Source organism: Stigmatopora nigra, chromosome 4, assembly GCF_051989575.1.
Source record: "Stigmatopora nigra isolate UIUO_SnigA chromosome 4, RoL_Snig_1.1, whole genome shotgun sequence".
In the NCBI taxonomy this organism is placed as follows: Eukaryota; Metazoa; Chordata; class Actinopteri; order Syngnathiformes; family Syngnathidae; genus Stigmatopora; species Stigmatopora nigra.
Window position 1 is genome coordinate 8,169,298 of NC_135511.1, and position 17,809 is coordinate 8,187,106.

General features: G+C 39.1%; 1 protein-coding gene and 1 long non-coding RNA gene across 5 annotated transcripts in view; one reads left to right on the forward strand and one right to left on the reverse strand.

Moving 5' to 3' along the window:
- Positions 1-17,809, reverse strand: part of sema6a (sema domain, transmembrane domain (TM), and cytoplasmic domain, (semaphorin) 6A) — a 105,952-nt gene that overhangs the window by 53,750 nt on the left and 34,393 nt on the right. For all 4 annotated transcript variants that reach the window (XM_077714489.1, XM_077714488.1, XM_077714491.1 and 1 more), the window contains 2 exons: positions 9,016-9,166; positions 7,410-7,527 (listed from right to left, as the gene is read on the reverse strand). In XM_077714489.1, the coding sequence (XP_077570615.1) occupies positions 7,410-7,527; positions 9,016-9,115 (218 nt within the window). In that variant the 5' untranslated portion in view covers positions 9,116-9,166. The remainder of the gene's footprint in view (positions 1-7,409; positions 7,528-9,015; positions 9,167-17,809) is intronic.
- LOC144195104 (uncharacterized) overlaps positions 1-17,809 on the forward strand; it is a 28,848-nt gene that overhangs the window by 9,846 nt on the left and 1,193 nt on the right. The window lies entirely within an intron of this gene.

Consider the following 17,809-nt stretch of genomic DNA (forward strand, 5'->3'; position numbering starts at 1 on the left):
ATGGAAAAAAAAACAGTTGGAAGTGGGTAGAGTGGAGGGCATGTCGGTCTCGCAGTTTTGAGATCAATGATTCAAGCCCAGGTGGGTACATGTGTGGGCGGAGTTGTCATGTTCTTCTCGAGCCTGCGGGGGTATTCTCTGGGTACTCGGGTTCCATCCCATATCCCCAAAACAGGCATGCTAGGCTGGTTAAACACTCTGAACTGTCCCTAGGCAATTGGCTGGCAACCAATTGGGTGTGTCGCTTGCCTGATTCCAATAGTTGGCTGGGATTGGGTCAAGCACCTCTGGCGACCCTTGTGAGTATAAGCGGTATGGAAAATGAATGAATGAACGCCCCTCACTTACAACCGACCCTCACCCATATTCGTCACAAATGCATCATGGGGGGTTATCCAGCAGACTATTGTTCTCTGTTATGGCTTTCTCTGGATTAAATCCTGAGCACAAAGTGGACTGAAGAAGGGGACCGAGGGAGCTAGAAGGCCCCCGTTGGCCCTGTGAGGGGACATGCGGAGATTTTGAATAGGGCCAGGGCATGAGAGGCCCTGGGTGATGTGATGCCATGAAATACAACAAGCCAGAGTTCATTCGACCCCCATCAAGCTGGGGCAGGTTGGTCTTTTAGATGGTTTTTGTTTTGGAATGGTTGCATGACAGTGTGTCGTAGGGTTAGTGGGGTAAGGGGTATGTTTTTGAGAATGAGGCCTCGCTTTATTGATTTGTATCTAGGGAGCTTTATGCAAAGACACCCTTGGAATGCAGAACCGAGGAATGCAAAACATCAAACCCCAGTTGTTTGACACATGTCTAATACCACCCCCCCCCCCCCCATTTCTAATGGCAACACATCGAGCCTATTGTGTTGTTGCAGAAGCATGCATCCGAGTGCGCAAGTGTTATGGCAGCTGGGAAGTGTAGATGGAGTTGTGCTTTAGAATGAAGGGAACAGGCAGTGGATTTACAAAATTGCTTGTGAGCTGAGCAGGCAGCTTCTAATTGTCAGGGTGGATTATTGTGTCACGTGTGCTAGGAGTGACAAGAATTGGCTTAAAATTGTTATGGATGCAAAGCCAGTGACTGTTTAGGCATCTTCAAATGTATAAAGGAGCCCTAAATAAACCACATTGCAAGACAAAATGAGGTGAATTTGTGCAAAGTACGCAGTAACTTTACCAATATTTAATACCACTCAGAAACATGTCTTAAGGACACAACAACAATGATCTAGGAATATTGAACGGGGTACTTTTAGATACTAATTTAATTCTTTGTTTATGCCTCAACATAAAAATCGAAAAAGATATTTTCCAAACAATACCACAAAATTTTTGTGTTGGGTAATAGGGAAAAGAACGCTATGGTATTCCATATGAAATCATTAATCAAAAAGATAAAATCTGGATTTTGGTTCAGTGATCTAAGCGCACCGCTCCCATTGTGAAAACCCGGATTCGCTTTTTACTTGTCAGGTGTGTCAGGATGGGCATCTATTGTAACTCGTAGCCCGGGGATATAGTTTCAACCCAAACTATGAACTGCCATATCTTCCAATGTTCCTTAATGGCATTCTTGAAGAATCCACCAATAGACGAAAAATCCCAAGGGGTTCAAGTCGTCTCAGTCACAGAACTGTTGGCACGTAAAGAATTTCCGAGACACCGCACGCTACGTTACGAGTGAAACCTTTAATCCAGGTGACCATTGTTAAGAATAAACTTTGTTGTTCCGAATGCATACGTGGTAGCATGTTGTGCGAAGAAGAGGAGACCGCCGTGTAATCCCAGTCATTAGTGGGTTTTAACAGGATTTGGTACAGCTACAATAATGGACACTCTATCTAGCTGCTACCTCCAATGGAGACCGCGCTGAAGGCACCCAAGCACAATCGGTAGCCTCGGACCGTTGCTGTTACCATAGCGAAGAGCCAACGGTGCACCGGGAATGGAATTGATGCACCGCATGTGCCTAGAGCCGAGGTATGCAAGCTCTTCCTGGCTATATAAAGTAACACATGCCGCATCATTTTGTATAGATGGCCTTCATGTCCTCCAACTAAAAAAAGAAAGTTTATACAAGGCTGATATTATGTTGCAAAGAGTAATGTGACCACGTCTAATTAAGACCATGCTGTGCCTTTTCATTATAGAGGTGAAGATTTTAAACCTGCAAGTGATTATTACAACGGCGTGTTACTAACCGCTGACTGTGGCTCATTCATTCAGGGACAAACTTTTCCATCCCACCACCATAAAGTTGACTCACAAGGAAAAGTTTATACTACTCAGTCTATTAAACTGAGCAGTCAAAGGCTTTAGATTCATTCAAACAAAGAGAAAAATAAGACTATAAGCACTTTTTTAAAGAAAGAGGACAAAGTAAGAGTTCGAAATAATACACAAAGAAAGCAAAAATCAAATCACTAAATGTCACACTTTTGCCAAGTACTGAACTTATTTGAAATTAGCCTGAAATGCATTCATCAGTTTATTTTAAGGAAGCTTTTTCTTTTACACCAAAAAGAAATAAAAGTTTTTTACTATTCAATCAAACTTTTTATTTTACTATAAAAGCCTGTGTATTCAGGCTCAATTTAAGGTAGACAATTTGTTAGTCAAATTGACATTCAACAGGAACATGCATGTCAGTAAAACTGTCTCCCAGTGTTTACATTCCCTTTTAGCAAACAGACTCTCCTCTCCTCCAGGTTTCACTTTGACCTCTGTGCACACGGTGGGTGCAACATTGATTTAAAATATCACTAATAGGTAGAACTCACAGACAAAAAAAATATTAAAAACAAAAATAGCCCTTATAAAGAAGCATAGTAAATGAATTTTGATCCAAAAAGATACACATATATATGTGTATTTGTGTATTTGTGTATTTGTGTATGTGTATGTGTATGTGTATGTGTATGTGTATGTGTATGTGTATGTGTATGTGTATGTGTATGTGTATGTGTATGTGTATGTGTATGTGTATGTGTATGTATATGTATATGTATATGTATATGTATATGTATATGTATATGTATATGTATATGTATATGTATATGTATATGTATATGTATATGTATATGTATATGTATATGTATATGTATATGTATATGTATATGTATATGTATATGTATATGTATATGTATATGTATATGTATATGTATATGTATATGTATATGTATATGTATATGTTTATATATATATATATATATATATATATATATATATATATATATATATATATATATATATATATATATATATATATATATATATATATATATATATATATATATATATATATATATATACATACACAATATATATATATATATATACATACACAATATATATATATATATATACATACACAATATATATATATATATACATACACAATATATATATATATATATATATATATATATATATATATATATATATATATATATATATATATATATATATATATAAAATATATTATTTATTTATTTATATATATACATATATATATATAAAGAAGCGCACCTTCAGCAAAGTAGTAAATGATAAATCTCCTACGGTTCCTTGATGAATTGCCTCTGAATGTCACGCAGCGTGTACCTTGAACATGAAATATGGAGCGCCTGCGAGAGGAATCTTGCATCAAGAGCAGTTTAATGCTGAATTACGGCACATTGCTAAAGCACCTGCGTAGTGTTATGATTCAAACACAGTTGCAATTAGCTGAAAGTGTGCTATAAAGAAGGATTTGAAATACATTATGTATCCTCATATAATATTTAATGATCTAGTTGTCGAAGTATTTGAGGTTTAAACATTTAAACCTATGAAAAGAAATGAAACAAATTTAAAGTTACACCAAAATAGAGTTTTTAGAGTGGTTTACTTTATAATAAATTGACAAAAAATTCCCATCACATTTATTTTAGTCTTGTTGAAAAAAGTGTTAACTACCACTCACATGATTACGATGTAAATGCTTTCATAATAAAGTTGTAAGTCTGCCATTGAAGCGCATCTTGTATATTTTATTTGAACTCAACCGAGGTAATGTTTAGAGATGAGAATGGTCTCCATGTCCCAATATTTATGCAGCTGACTATAAACACCAAAGTGAATCAGTTTGGCTCCAATAACAAACATCTGTTTCTAGAATGGCTTGTTTTGTCAGCGCAATACCAAACCATCTTATCTATACACCGCTTATGGGCTGTAGAAAAACAGGGATGCAAGGAAAAGGAAAAAGTTGGAATCCCATCACGCTTTCCTCAAAACCACGTGATGAAAAACCTCCGTCTTGCATCTCATCAGGCTCGGCTTTTGCCTTTCCCCCGGCTATAAATGACTCCTGACCTGAATACGTAATCATGATTTAAAAGCTGACGGGGCTAATGACATTTTCGACATATCGGCGGAAATTATATGAGCTACTCAACAGGAGCTCACTGATGTGCTCACATTTAAGCACACATGTTGCAGACCATGGTAATCGCTCTTGTCAAATCAACGCATTTCATTCAAGCACGCAGAACCTGATTTAATAACATCAATCAGTTTTGTCTGTTGCTCAATTTTGCCACAGACTATTCACCACCAGTCACTTTGTTGATTTACAATTTCATCAATTGCTAATGTGGCATTAGAGATCTTGTTAATTCCTTGCCAAGGGATCACAACAAGAGCCAAACAGTTCAACTTAGTTTGGAGCCCTCATGAAAGAAAAAAACAAACAGGCTGAATTAAATGTTGGGCTTTGGATGGCGTTCACATGGGCCATCTGCAAAATGCAGCACCCAACAACTGACTTGAGGCATGATGATAAAATTGGCTCCAGAATAAACCAGTCATCTGACTACATAAAAGGGACAATTTAACACACTGCTTTGCTGGCTGAACAATTTGACATTGATCGTCTCCCTTTCCTCCTCGTCACTCAACTTTTACCAATATCCCGTTGCAAAGCTGCCCAGACTACCGACAATGCTTTGCTTGTCTGTGCAGGGAATCATCCGGTTTGCTCTAATCTCAGATAAGACATTCCAGTTATTTTGGGGTCACATACCCTAGGCCACGTGGCATCATTCCCGTCTGCATGGACTAAGTATGTTGAGAACACACAATTAAATAGTTAACACTTTGTAAGCTCGTACTAAATTTTGCTCAACCACAGTATACACATTTTTTATGGCTTCTTCTGTATTTTGTCACTACTAAAGATTACAAATAGTGACAAAAAGGATAGCCTAATCGAATAGGTCACCGGTCAATCACGAAGCATTTATAGAAAAACAACACACGTATTTACGCCTACTTTTGGAGCTGTTGTGAAGGCCGGAATTATATTCAGAGTATTTTCAACCCAACTAGATTGTTTTTGACCTCTCTTCTGTCTATGTGTACACAGAATACAAAAACTTTGTTCAATCATTTGACAACTGGTTAGTGTAATAAATTGGGCAACACAAACTCTCTAACATGCACAGACACGCCAACAAACACACCCCTCAAATAAACCCTCTGTGTCCCAGTTGCCTCCCCCTTTGTGCCCCTAAAACGGCTGGCTCGAACCCCATGTGGAGCAGGTGGGAGACAGGCGCACCAAAGTCTCTGGTGCCCTTTCCTACACACACACACACAGACACACATACACACACCCGACACACACCCGAAGCGGCAGTCTCCCTGAACTACTTAATTTGACATGCTTAGGAGCAAAACAAAGAACACTCCCTCCATTGTGTCGTCCACCAAGTCAGGGCTAAACTCAATTACCCAAAGGAGGCTCAGATCAAGTTGATAAGAATCGTAAAGACCTTTCCATGTTCTGATCCGGTATCGGCAAGGATGTTTTAAATTGCACATGATCATAATTGCACACTTGCTGCTCTGGTAAGTGCTCATTGTGTCATTGTGACTTTTTAAAAGGGAGCAAACAAAGGGGATAATGAAAATGAATGGTAGCGGAACACGAGCAGGTCCCGCTGTGTCGGTGAGCTGTGGTTGCATGGTTAGAAAAAGTGGGAATATTGACAGGTCGAGACATATTTTGGAGAATCTAGCTATGCAGTTCAGTGCCAAATGTAACTTTTCTTTTAATACGATAAAATAGGAAATTATTATACTTGATTATCACGTGCATGTTGGAAGGACAGGCAAGACTAGTGAAGTGTCACTCACTGAACATAGAGCATAGTATATTTAAGCTTATTTTTCAGGCTATCAGTACTTTGTTTTCATATTTTGAGTTGTGACACAATTTTTAAAAGTTTGCATGTTCTCAGCAGGCCTGCTTGGGTTTCCTCCGGGTACTCCGGTTTCCTCCCACATTCCAAAAACATGCATGCTAGGCTGATTGGACACTCTAAATTGCCCCTAGTTATGGGTGGGAGTGTGCATGGTTGTCTGTCTCCTTGTGCCCTGCGATTGGTTATACAAGGTGTCCCCCGCCTCTGGCCCTGAGTCAGCTGGGATAGGCTCCAGCACCCACCACCACCCCAATGAGGATGAAGTGGTTCAGAGAATTATAAACTGACCAAAATAACATTTAGGTTCTACATTGTGCTGCTCACATCCATAATGACAAACGATGTCTTGTACAGCCACATTGTCATCACAAAACTGCTATAGGTAATAAAATAACACCAAATTGAATTCCATAACTATAACCTAATATAACAACTGGAACATTAACTGAAGAAATAATTAGCACAAAATATAAACTTTTATTATTAATATTTCAGGTGCCAAAATGCATGCTGTGAGGATTGAGACTATTTTTATTGGTTTATTCCACTCACAGGGGCTGATGGGTTTGTTAAAGCACCCTCAATGAGAGTTGAGTGTTCAGTAATGACTTGCCGGTGTGCTCCCTTCAAGAAAGTGTGGTGTTTTCTGATTTATCCTAGTTTAATAGACTCAAGAGCAGCATGTGAAAGCAAACTTGGTCCTCCACAATGTATGCCACATTACTTGAAGGTGCCCTAAAAATGAAATATGTGTCTGAGGGTTCGATTTGATTGCATAAATTTCTCCTGGACTTTTTTTTTTCTTATTTAATTTTATGGATCGTACAATTTATGCTCCGGAGCCAATTGTAGATCCAAAAATATGATATATACTGTACTACTTTTGATGATCATGTTTCAGAGTCATAAAAACTGAACTGGAGTTATGACATTACTAATGTCTTTGCATAGGTTCCTGAACACAACTTCCTGCCAGCCCAAATGTATGAGGTAATAAAAAAGTGTTGAGTCTAAGCTCCCTTCTGCAATGAATCCCTTATGATTCATAAAGCTATAGATATCGCCCACTTTTAGATTGATAAGCCACCTGCTCGGCCATCAGTGTCAAGCTCACAACAATCACCGAGAATCATTGCCACTGTAAAAACATTTGTTAGCTTACCTGGCAGCAATGAATAAGGTCTTGTTCATGATCATGATGAGCTGAATGTCCAGTTTGTGCCGCTGTGTGTTGTTCCTGCCGGGTTTGTGGCCCACAAAGGCCGGGTACTGCTTTGTGTCTATAAAGGGGGAAAAAAATGACAGATAAATCACTTTGATGCCTTGATTGCTGAAGTTTCTGTTAGGCGTACCGTAGGGATTTAGATCAAATGTCAACACATCTGTTGCCTGAGCGCTTTCCGCGGTCTAAAATTATACATTTAAAAATGCACAGCACTGTTCCATGAAATTGTTATGTTGTTAGTGGCCTGGGATGAAAGCACGTGCTTGACTAGCTCAAACGGGTCAATGTCAGTCTCCTCTTCGACAAAGAGACACTTTGAGCATCTCTCTGGGGACGACCATTGGCTTTGTCAAATGGGGAAGCAACGACTTTTCATCAGCACTGGGACCAGAAATGCTGCTTTAAACATTTTAGTGCCCTTTTTGATGCATTTGTCCTACAGCAACTTCATGTTGTATTGAACTTCTGATGGCTGCCACTGACAGCAATAGATGATCTATTTGAACTGGGAGGGCAAATGCGGGAAATTCACAGTTCAAATGCATTGGATGTCCTGTTATAACTCAATAAAAAAACATTCATATTCAACGTTTATTTACTAATAGCATGATGGATCATTTCAGGGATTTGAATGGATTAATTCCAATTTGCTTGACACATCATGTGTTATGCTTTTGAGCTCGCACCACACATTTTCATTAATGTCCATTCTCTAACTATCCAATATTATGTCTAGATTTACATTTATATTCATTGACTTGACATAACATCAGGGGTTCTATTTTTCATTCATAGTGTCTTAGGTGAAATTGCAACTTTAATACTAACCTGGCAGGCCTATTGGATTGGTCGGTATAATTGCAATGGACATATTTCACATGATCTTTTTTATAGGAAGAACATTTAATAATCAAATGCCTGCCGATTGAACGATGGCTCTTCATATCACTAATCCAGATTAAGGCACAGTATTAAAACCAGTAAAGAGAAGAGCAATACTATTGTTACATATCGTTTTGTGTCATTCTTTGCTCCTCTTTGAATGATAAATTGAAGTTTATTTCTGACAAAAGTTCAGAAATGGACCTATCCTATAAGAACTGCTTCGTATTCAATCAGATAGTCACTTCCTGGTGATTTTACTTCTGTAGCTCCCGCCTCTTTCCCCTGTTTGGTTGGCAGGCTGGAGGTGGGTACCACACGCTGAAGACAGCAGACTCCATTCACCACCAACCAACAGATCTCTTCTCTTCCCCTACGAATCCAGAAACATCCCTGTACAGGGGTTCCCTGCATGACCGTAACATTGTCACCGCGCTTAAATTAATGTGGCAACAGGCGCGTTCTATCTTTGAATGAGCCTTTGATAACTGCTGTTCGATTAAATGTGTCTATTGTTAATATTCGTTCATGTGATGGGCAGAAATGAATAGAGATTGATAGAGTAGTACTATAGAATATAATAGACTGAATAGAAGGGCATGTCGTATTGTGGCAGACAACCAAAAAAAAAAAAGAAGAAAATGTAGCGTATCAAACTCACAGTTGCCATGAGAGATGCTTATCGGCTCACTGTCTTCAGGGAAGGCCGCCCCAGCTACGTGCAGAAGCACGAAGCAGAGGAGGAAGGCCCCCGACCTCATGGTCGCGCCACTCTGCAGCTGCTGCTGCCGGTCCTTTGATAGGAGTGTGGCCTGTGGGGGAGAAAAACAAAAACAATGAAGTTTATGAGGAAGATGGCATGCTGAATTGAAATATTTCAGCTAGAAAATAGTACAGCAGCACCTTCTACATATGCTTGTTATGTATGCAAATGAAATGCTTACAAAAATTACATGACTCATTCAAGCTGTGTTGCAAATGAAAGAGCTTTAAGTGGATTGGAAGGTGATATGCGTCATAGGCTTGATTGCAAGCAGAAGGGATCTTTCTTTAAAAGAAGTGGCAGATTAACCTGCACTCAAGTAGTATAGAGACCTGGATATGCCAAAGGGGGGGAAAGTACATTCTTTACTACTTGATAGTCATTCAAAAAGTACTTTCGTCTTTTCAACACACTCTTTACTGCTAAGCTCACAGTCATAACAAAAAAGACAAATGTCAGTTATTACTAGTGAAGGAAATAGCAAACCGGATCTTTAGAATATTTTTTGAAAAAGCGGGCTCACAGTAATTCTAGTAATTTTAGAGATTAGACTGCGTGCTTGCTTATTATATTAAAATTTGCCTCCCGCTGTTAGTTTTTTTCTTAAAATCGCTTTTCATTTTTCCTTGTGGAGGCGACAAGGTTTGCAGGGGGTGCAGGAAATTGTCCCACTCAACTATGGGTAGCAGGTGGGGGAACTCCTGATTTGTTTGCCAGCCAATTGCAGGGCACAAACTCATGCAAGCCCGATTTTTTGGGGGGGAAAACAAGGTTAAATATGTTATTCATTGATTTATTACAGAACGATATCTACATGGCAGATTATGTTCATGCCAATTGAGGAAACGCATCCATGGAAATAAACACCCGAGGATTAAAAAAGGAGATATCTTGGTATTTTGGCAAGAATGATCAAAGTCAGAAACCCTCCATTGACTGTATTTCCACTCATTGTTTAAACAGGTGGTTCGCGTTGGGTTTAAAACCACAAAATTTCAGAGTTAAACAGGACAATTTCCCCAGGCACTACAAAAAAAAAACGTAATTAACATACTTTAACCAATGAATTGACATATATGAAAAGAAAAGTGTATTTTTTTTTTATTTGCTTTTTTACCTCCTGAGAATGAAATCCATATTGTGATTTCACACTGCTTGTGCTATATCTTCAATCTAAAGTTGAAGGCTTCAAAGAGAGTGAACCCCCAATTTCTATGACTCAATTCCCTCACCCAATGGAAATCAATAATACAATCAAAATCAAATGAATAAGGAGTAGCGAGAGGAGCCCACCGAGTGAGAAGATACGGATCATATAATCGTTTTTGCCGATAAGAAATTATCTAGTTTGGAAAAGAACTGACTGTACAGTAGTATGCCTCATGACTCAAACATTAGGTTACCGTGTTGTCGGATTTCCCGAATTACCTGGGATGTTATACTTGATTAGATGAACACTAAATCCTCGAAAAGCTCATTGCTTAATGCAATTGTATACGCAAAGTATACGTAAGGATTCACTCCTAACCTAGACACACCACATTGCCTCCTCTTGTCATTTAATGCAACAGATTACAGCCATAAATCAAATGCGACAATTATTGTGTTGGTAATCTAATCAAGAGGCAAGTGTTTCATTTGAATGAGACTTTCTTTCTTTTTGGTGTCAGCCAGAGTCTCGGGACATTGCAGGAATAGCAGAGGATGCTACTAGGATGGAGAATAGAATAAAACAACCTGTTAAAAATTATTTCATTCTGATAAAAGTAGATTATCCCAAGATGTATTCTCGTTTACAAAAGACAGGAAGATGGGAGGAGAGAGATGAAGTGTGAGAGCGAGAGAGAGCGAGAGAGCGAGAGAGAGAGAGAGAGAGAGAGAGAGAGAGAGAGAGAGAGAGAGAGAGTATGGGGATTACTTCTACAGTGCAATTTCTCTCTTTCTCTGCCTTCATGCTCTTGTGAATCCCATTGAAAAGAGGAATGAAAACACTATTCACACAGAGGATCACTTTCACAGGAAGAGAATCGCAATGCTATGGAAAGCCTAGAGACCCCCTTCATCTCCCTCTGTCTTGTTTCTCTCACGCCAACTTTGCCACACAAGAAACAGGCAAATAATCGGGTTACTCTGTCGATATTCCATATACCAACCACAGTGCTACATTGAAATCAAATAAATCAAGGGGTACTAGACCTGAAAGCAAAACAATGTTTACTGCAGTCTGTTAAATTCACAAAGTTAGCATTTTAACAATAATCGTTAGGAGAAAAAGGTAAAAATATTGAAATAACAAAGAGTTATAAAGAGAGCAAGAGCACTTGTGTTCAATCAATATTATAAATGAATGAGGACAAGGCCTTACTGTGAGAGAAAAAAAGGAGCAATAGATGCAAAGGAAGTTTTAGAATTATGAAAAAGGTAAGACTTGATTGACTCACTGGTATCAAAAATGATGGGCATTTGAACTGGGACGCCTGGCAGTGAATGATCATGTTTTGTTGTCATTGACGGTAATAGACGTCGAACCCATTTGAATAATCACTGCCATTCCAGTCCGGGAAAATGGACATCTATTGCCATCAATTGTGAATGACTTAGATTGGTAATATTAATACTATATTTTGTTATAGAATATTTTTTCATATGGAAACATATTTAAATGATAATGTATTACAGATAGTCATCACCACGTCTTTTTTTTATTCTTAAATCATTGTTAAATAATGGTGCACCTAAGGTTTAGGCAGAGGTGCAACTCTTACAAGAATGCGCAGTACGGAAGAAGAATGGATGAATATTAAATAATAGAAAAAAATCATGTGACTTTTTCTCATTTAGAAAAAAGGGCATTCGTACCATTATCTTCCACAAGGGTCATAAAATCTTTTTTTCCTCTCCTTCCTGAACTTTGACCTTAACCTTTGCTGTCATTGATTTATTAATGATCAGCAAGTGGTCTAACGATGCCGGAAAGATGGCAAATCCCATCCTAAAAAAACTAGGAAGTGAACAATCCCCTCCAGTGGTATTTCCAGATGGAACCTTGATCATTGAGATTTGAAGGTGAAATGGTAGAATACTCCTTCTTTTATACGTTACTGAATTTGGTATAAAAGTCAATAGAGTCATCACAATTTTATTCTGCATCCATCTGCGCTGGTGAGATGCCCCAGATGGAAATGTTTTAAAATAAAATAGACTGTGATGCACATTATGCAGTGAAAGTGAAACTCAAAGGCCGCTTTCATCACCGCCTGAGTAAGCGAGAGACCCATGCTGGCTCTTCTAGAGAAGAAATTGCTTCCTTATGTGCTTAAATCTTGGTCTGAAGGCTACTGTAGCGCACACCTTCAAAACCTCAGCATTCAAGGACTGCACGTGTGGCAGTAAATTACAGAAAATCCACAGGTGGGACTTAGAGATTTCTCAATCCAAATGAACCGACCAAAAAACAAGCTCCCCTTCAGGACTTTTTCCTCTAGATATAAATGCACTTCAAAGTCATTAAACCACAGCTACTTTTGCAAAGTAGGTGGCATTTAGAAAGCAAATGTGTGTGACTGACAAAATGTGTTTGTCGGGGTGTTAATCAAGTTAATTGCTGGCTGGAGGCCACTATCAGGTAGTAAAAACATGGGAATAAATCCTGGACAAACTCACATCAGCCTTCCAAAGAATAGCCTGGACTCAAACTACATCACATGCATGTACATCCCAAAATGAGCGTCCCCATAGGGCCAACCAAAACAAACGAGCACAGAGCTTTAACATGTAAACACATTAGGAAGTCTGATGATGTTTTGGTTGCTAATAAACTAATGTGGCTGTGTTTGTTGATGGTGCTCAGCTGCACACATTTGTCAAGGTCAACTGTTCTAAGTGGGAAGAGCAAGGACAGAACATCACACATTTAGAACTGCCAGTCTCAAAATGGAAGAAAATGTCTTCGCACGTGTTTTTTTTAAGGATGTAGCAGGAAAAAGAAATGAATATTTGAATGTCAAATACAATACATGCATAATGTAATGTAGTCATCAAATCATCCAATACACTAATTGTTACTATTGATGCATGATGTTGCCATATAAAATATATTTTCCTTTTCTAGTAATATCGGAAAGAGACCAGGGTAGAGTCATGTTTTCATTCAATTGAACAAAAAAAAAATCACTTTTCTGCCCGTTCAAGTGCAAAATTGTATAGAATCCTACAAACTTCTCAAGAGAACAATCACTATGTCAAACTTTGCACAAAAAATACCCTATTTTTTTCTACTTCTGTAATTTCAGAGAGGAAAGACATAGGATAAGGACAGCTCCAACTAATATATTTTTATAGCAAAAAAAGTGATGATAGAATTGTCAGACACATTTTTAACAGCAGATGAAGACAGAGACATGTCAGTATATAAGTGTTTTGTCTTCATCCCAGCCGGGTGTATAAGAGGAGGAAGTGTTCCATATTTATAGTTAAGTGGCGGCTTCTCGTAAATGCCGGCTGACAGCTTTGATTCGAGGGCGGCGTGCCTGTGTTTATATTTGGCAGGCGGGATAACGTGCACAGATGACAGGAGCGCCATAGGGAGGGGCCGTCTTAGTGGCAATGTGACTGGAAGACGGCCTAAGGAATAGCTAGGATTTGGACAGGTACAAAATATAATTCTCACAAATAAACAAATTTTTGAAAGTCAATACTGTGAAAATGTGAAAGTTTTGCACAATTTTCCTAAAAGTTTACATATGCTTCATGACGTTGTCCAAATTGATTTCGTTTTCTGTCATAATGTTGTCATTAGGGGGGCCCGGGGGGGATTATGTCAGAAAAGTTGCAAAAACACTGACACTGCTTTTCAAGATACCTGCTAGTGAATAAGAAGGATTTTCAATGACAGGCTGGGAGAATTTTTCCCTTGTGTGACATTTGTGTGACGAACAAACAGCTTAGCTATATAAATAGCACATACATATCCAAGAATAAACAAGTAACACCTGCAGACTCAGGTGTGAAATGAGGGGAGGATTTTTGCTTATTGTCTGATTTTATAACGGCAAACATACATTGCACCACTTCTCTCATTTGATGCTCCAGTCACAGGAAGACTTCAAGTCTTGTCATGTCAGGCATCATTCGTTGTGTGAAGTCTACATCTAAACACATCTTAAAACATGGAGAATTCAGGACTCAAAGAACAATATGCTCAAGTCTACGATGATAGCTTTTGCACAATTTCATCCTCATCTCTTGATTTGAGTTTTCGGCATAAATGATGAGGTTGATAAGGGTGTGAAATATACAATATTGAGTTGAATGATACGTCGTAGCCGTTATAGCTCAGTGATTGCTTGAATGGCCACATTTGACAGACGCTTACAGTAAAGAAACATCAAGTGATCAATATTCTCCCACATCTGAGCTCTCACTTTGCCTTGACTTACAGCCTGTAGTGTTTACCAGCCAATCAAAGATTGCTTAGCAGTTGCTCACAAACTGTTTGTTCATCAATCGAAGATTTGTCAACAGCAAATTTACGACAGGTGGCCAGTAAATTCCAGACTGATGATCAGTGAGTAGCACACTGGCTGCCAGTCATTCACAAACTGGTCACTTGTGAATTGCAGACTGATTGCCAGTTAAACACAGCTTGGTTGCAGTCTATTAATTCACAAAATAATTAGAGTCAATCTCAGAATTACTAGCGCAAAATCACCAGTTCTAACCGCTCCCAACGTTTGAGACAGATAGAACTATTCCCCAATTGATGTTTTGCTCAGGTTTCATTTTCTTGTGGACAAAGCATCATATGGTGGAACTCGAGAATAGAAAACAGTATTTTTAGTCAAAAACAAAAACAACAAAATGCACAGCTTTTCAGCACCACTTCTTTCATCTAAACTTTAGCCAATGTTGTCCACTTGCTAATCCCATCGCCTAACATGCATTTTAATGTGAGGTCTATACAAGGCCCAAAAGCTGAAAAGGAAAAGATCAAGAAATAAAGATTGCATAGAACAGTCGAGACTTTCAGGCACTGATCCACCAACATGGAACACATCCAAGCATTAAGGCTCCTTAAGGGAGCCAAAGCTTTTTTTTTTTCACTTGTCAAGCCTGCTTGATGAATCTATGAGAAGAGACACCGGAAGAGCTTGAACCAAGGTGCGTTGCATCAAAAGGAAGCTGCATGACCAGCATGCAAAAGATGGTAAGACCTAAAACACTGACACAAATCCTCCAGATCATCGCCTTCTTCAGATGTCTTGCTTTCAAGTCAATATCACTACCAAGATAATCCATCATGGTTTGATTATTAAAAGACAATGAAGTGGGCATGAATGAGGCGCCCCGTCGCTGTCTGGCCATTTATTGAAACAGAGGGCCCCGATGCATGGACGTCTCCTTTTAAAGGACTGATGGATTGATTGTGGAAGCAGGCCAAAGCAGGCTCAAGGGAAGCACAAAAACAAGAGATGAGAGGCACGGTTCCAACTTTGCCAAATAGAGGCCGCACAGAAAAATAAAATAATACATTCTCAGTATAGAGATAAGCCTCCTTAAGTCTTAATAATGTCGCCTCTGGGATGCCAAATACATTCAGTCTCAGCACAAATCTGAGCGTTTTAATCATTATACTAATAAATCAGGGAGATGCTTTGATGTACTTTGACAAAAGAGAGTGGTGGGATGGGAGCGTGTGAGAAGATTCCAAATGTGCGCTGACATCCTACCAACAAGCATAGTAACCTGCACTACTTATGATTTAAGAATAAAAGTAGGTCAAGATCCAACAAGAATGTTGAAGCACACTTAGGAATATATTTATTCCACTCAGCTATGGAGTGACTAACTCTGTAGCAAATGGTATTGGTTGATGTGCACACCAGCCTGGTTGCCAGTCAACCACAAAGCACAGAGGGACAAATTAACATTCTCTCAAAATACACACCTATAGAAATGTGGTGAAATCACTGCGCTCTTAGCCCAGTGCCTACGATTTCTAAGCGGTATTCGAACTCGCACCGTCATCTTGACAATTGAGCGTAATGACCACCGATCTACTTAAGTGCTGCATATGTAAATGGTCAAAATACATTATTCCCAAAGAGCTTAAAGAGTGTGCTGGCAGGTAAAGGATGGTTATTTAGTCAACCTGCTGGACTGCCACGATCTTGGAGAGGGTTCAAAACCTGACACCGGTTGTGGAGAGATGAACAAGATAGGTATTACAGCAAGAAAACCACAGAAATCACTGTTTGAAGTTCGCGTGTTCTCTCTGGGCTGGCGTGGGTTTTCACCAGGTACTCTGTCTTCCTCCCACATCCAAAAGTCATGGACAGTAGGCTGTTTGAACACTCTAAATTGCCTCTAGGTATGAGTGTGAGCGTGAATGGTTGTGCATCCTCTTGTGCCCTACGATTGGCTGGCTACTGATTCAGGCTGTCTCCCGTCTGTTGTCCATAGTTAGTTGGAATAAGCTCCAGCACCCACCTACGACTCTCAGTTAAGGACACGCTTGGTCACACATGTAGCCTTTTCTTACTGTCATTTGATCTGATTTTCTGTCGCGCTCGTTGAGTTCACAGTTCAGCTCTCCACGCCTCTCAATCCTTGCCAAAAAGCTCAAAGATGTGCTAGGGGATTTGTTTTCCGTTCAGGTGCAGTGAGGAAGAAGAAAAAACATCATCAGAATGTCACTGCGCTAAATGCCACTTACTTTGTGCCTCCCTGTGGAGCAGCAGGGGGGGGGGGGTGTAACTGTCACACAATACAAGGGGAATTTCATTGGGAAGCACCCTAAAAGGCATACTGTGGCGCTCCTAAAGGTGATGCTGCTTTGCCCTGTGGGAAGCTTGTAGCAGTGAGACCCCCGTTTTGTTAATCTCTGTGGAAATGTGTGTGTGGTTGGGGTTGGGTATAAATACCACAAATTATGTTGAGAAATGTCTAATACAAAATATTGTAAGAACATGAACCCTCTTCAGGCTTTCTTCAAATATACAAAAGGTAAATAAGGTTTGTCTTTCAAAATGCAAGAGCCTTAAAATGCTGTTTGGGTAATAACTTGCTGACAGGAAGTGCTTGCATTCTATCTTCTTAAAGCCAAGCAGATTTTAGGGACAATATCTGACAAGTGTGGTGCGCCTTGGGTGGGTTTGACTAAAATGAAAGAAGATTAGGATCAATAAGACAATAGAAGAGTGAGATGGATATTTACGGCTTTCTGTTTTTTCTTCGATCCGGCTGTAAATGAGAAAGGTATCCGAGTCGATAATCTTCGAGCGGCTCACTACGTGATGCATGTTACCTGCAGGCTTGTCAAACATTTTCGGGCAAAACTGGAAACTTTCCTATGCAGAAACTGAAATCCATTCTGTTTGGATTATGTAGTAGTGTATGTAGTATAAGAATGCAAAATATAGCACACAAAAGTAGTTGATGTTTCTTAAAATCTTTCAATCAATTTACACAGAAGCCAAAAATTCTGAACCGTGAGGAAGATTTGCTGGTTTGAAGCATGACTAAAGTTTGCCTCAAGTTGCCATGGAGACGTAGCAAGGATGTTATGTTTTTCCTAGCCAGAATTAGAACTTGAAAATGTTTTTTATTTTTTTAAATCTGTTCTATATTGTTGTTATCTGTCCCATCCATCTGTTTGCAAATTTAATACAGAAGTTACAAAGTTTCAATTTTC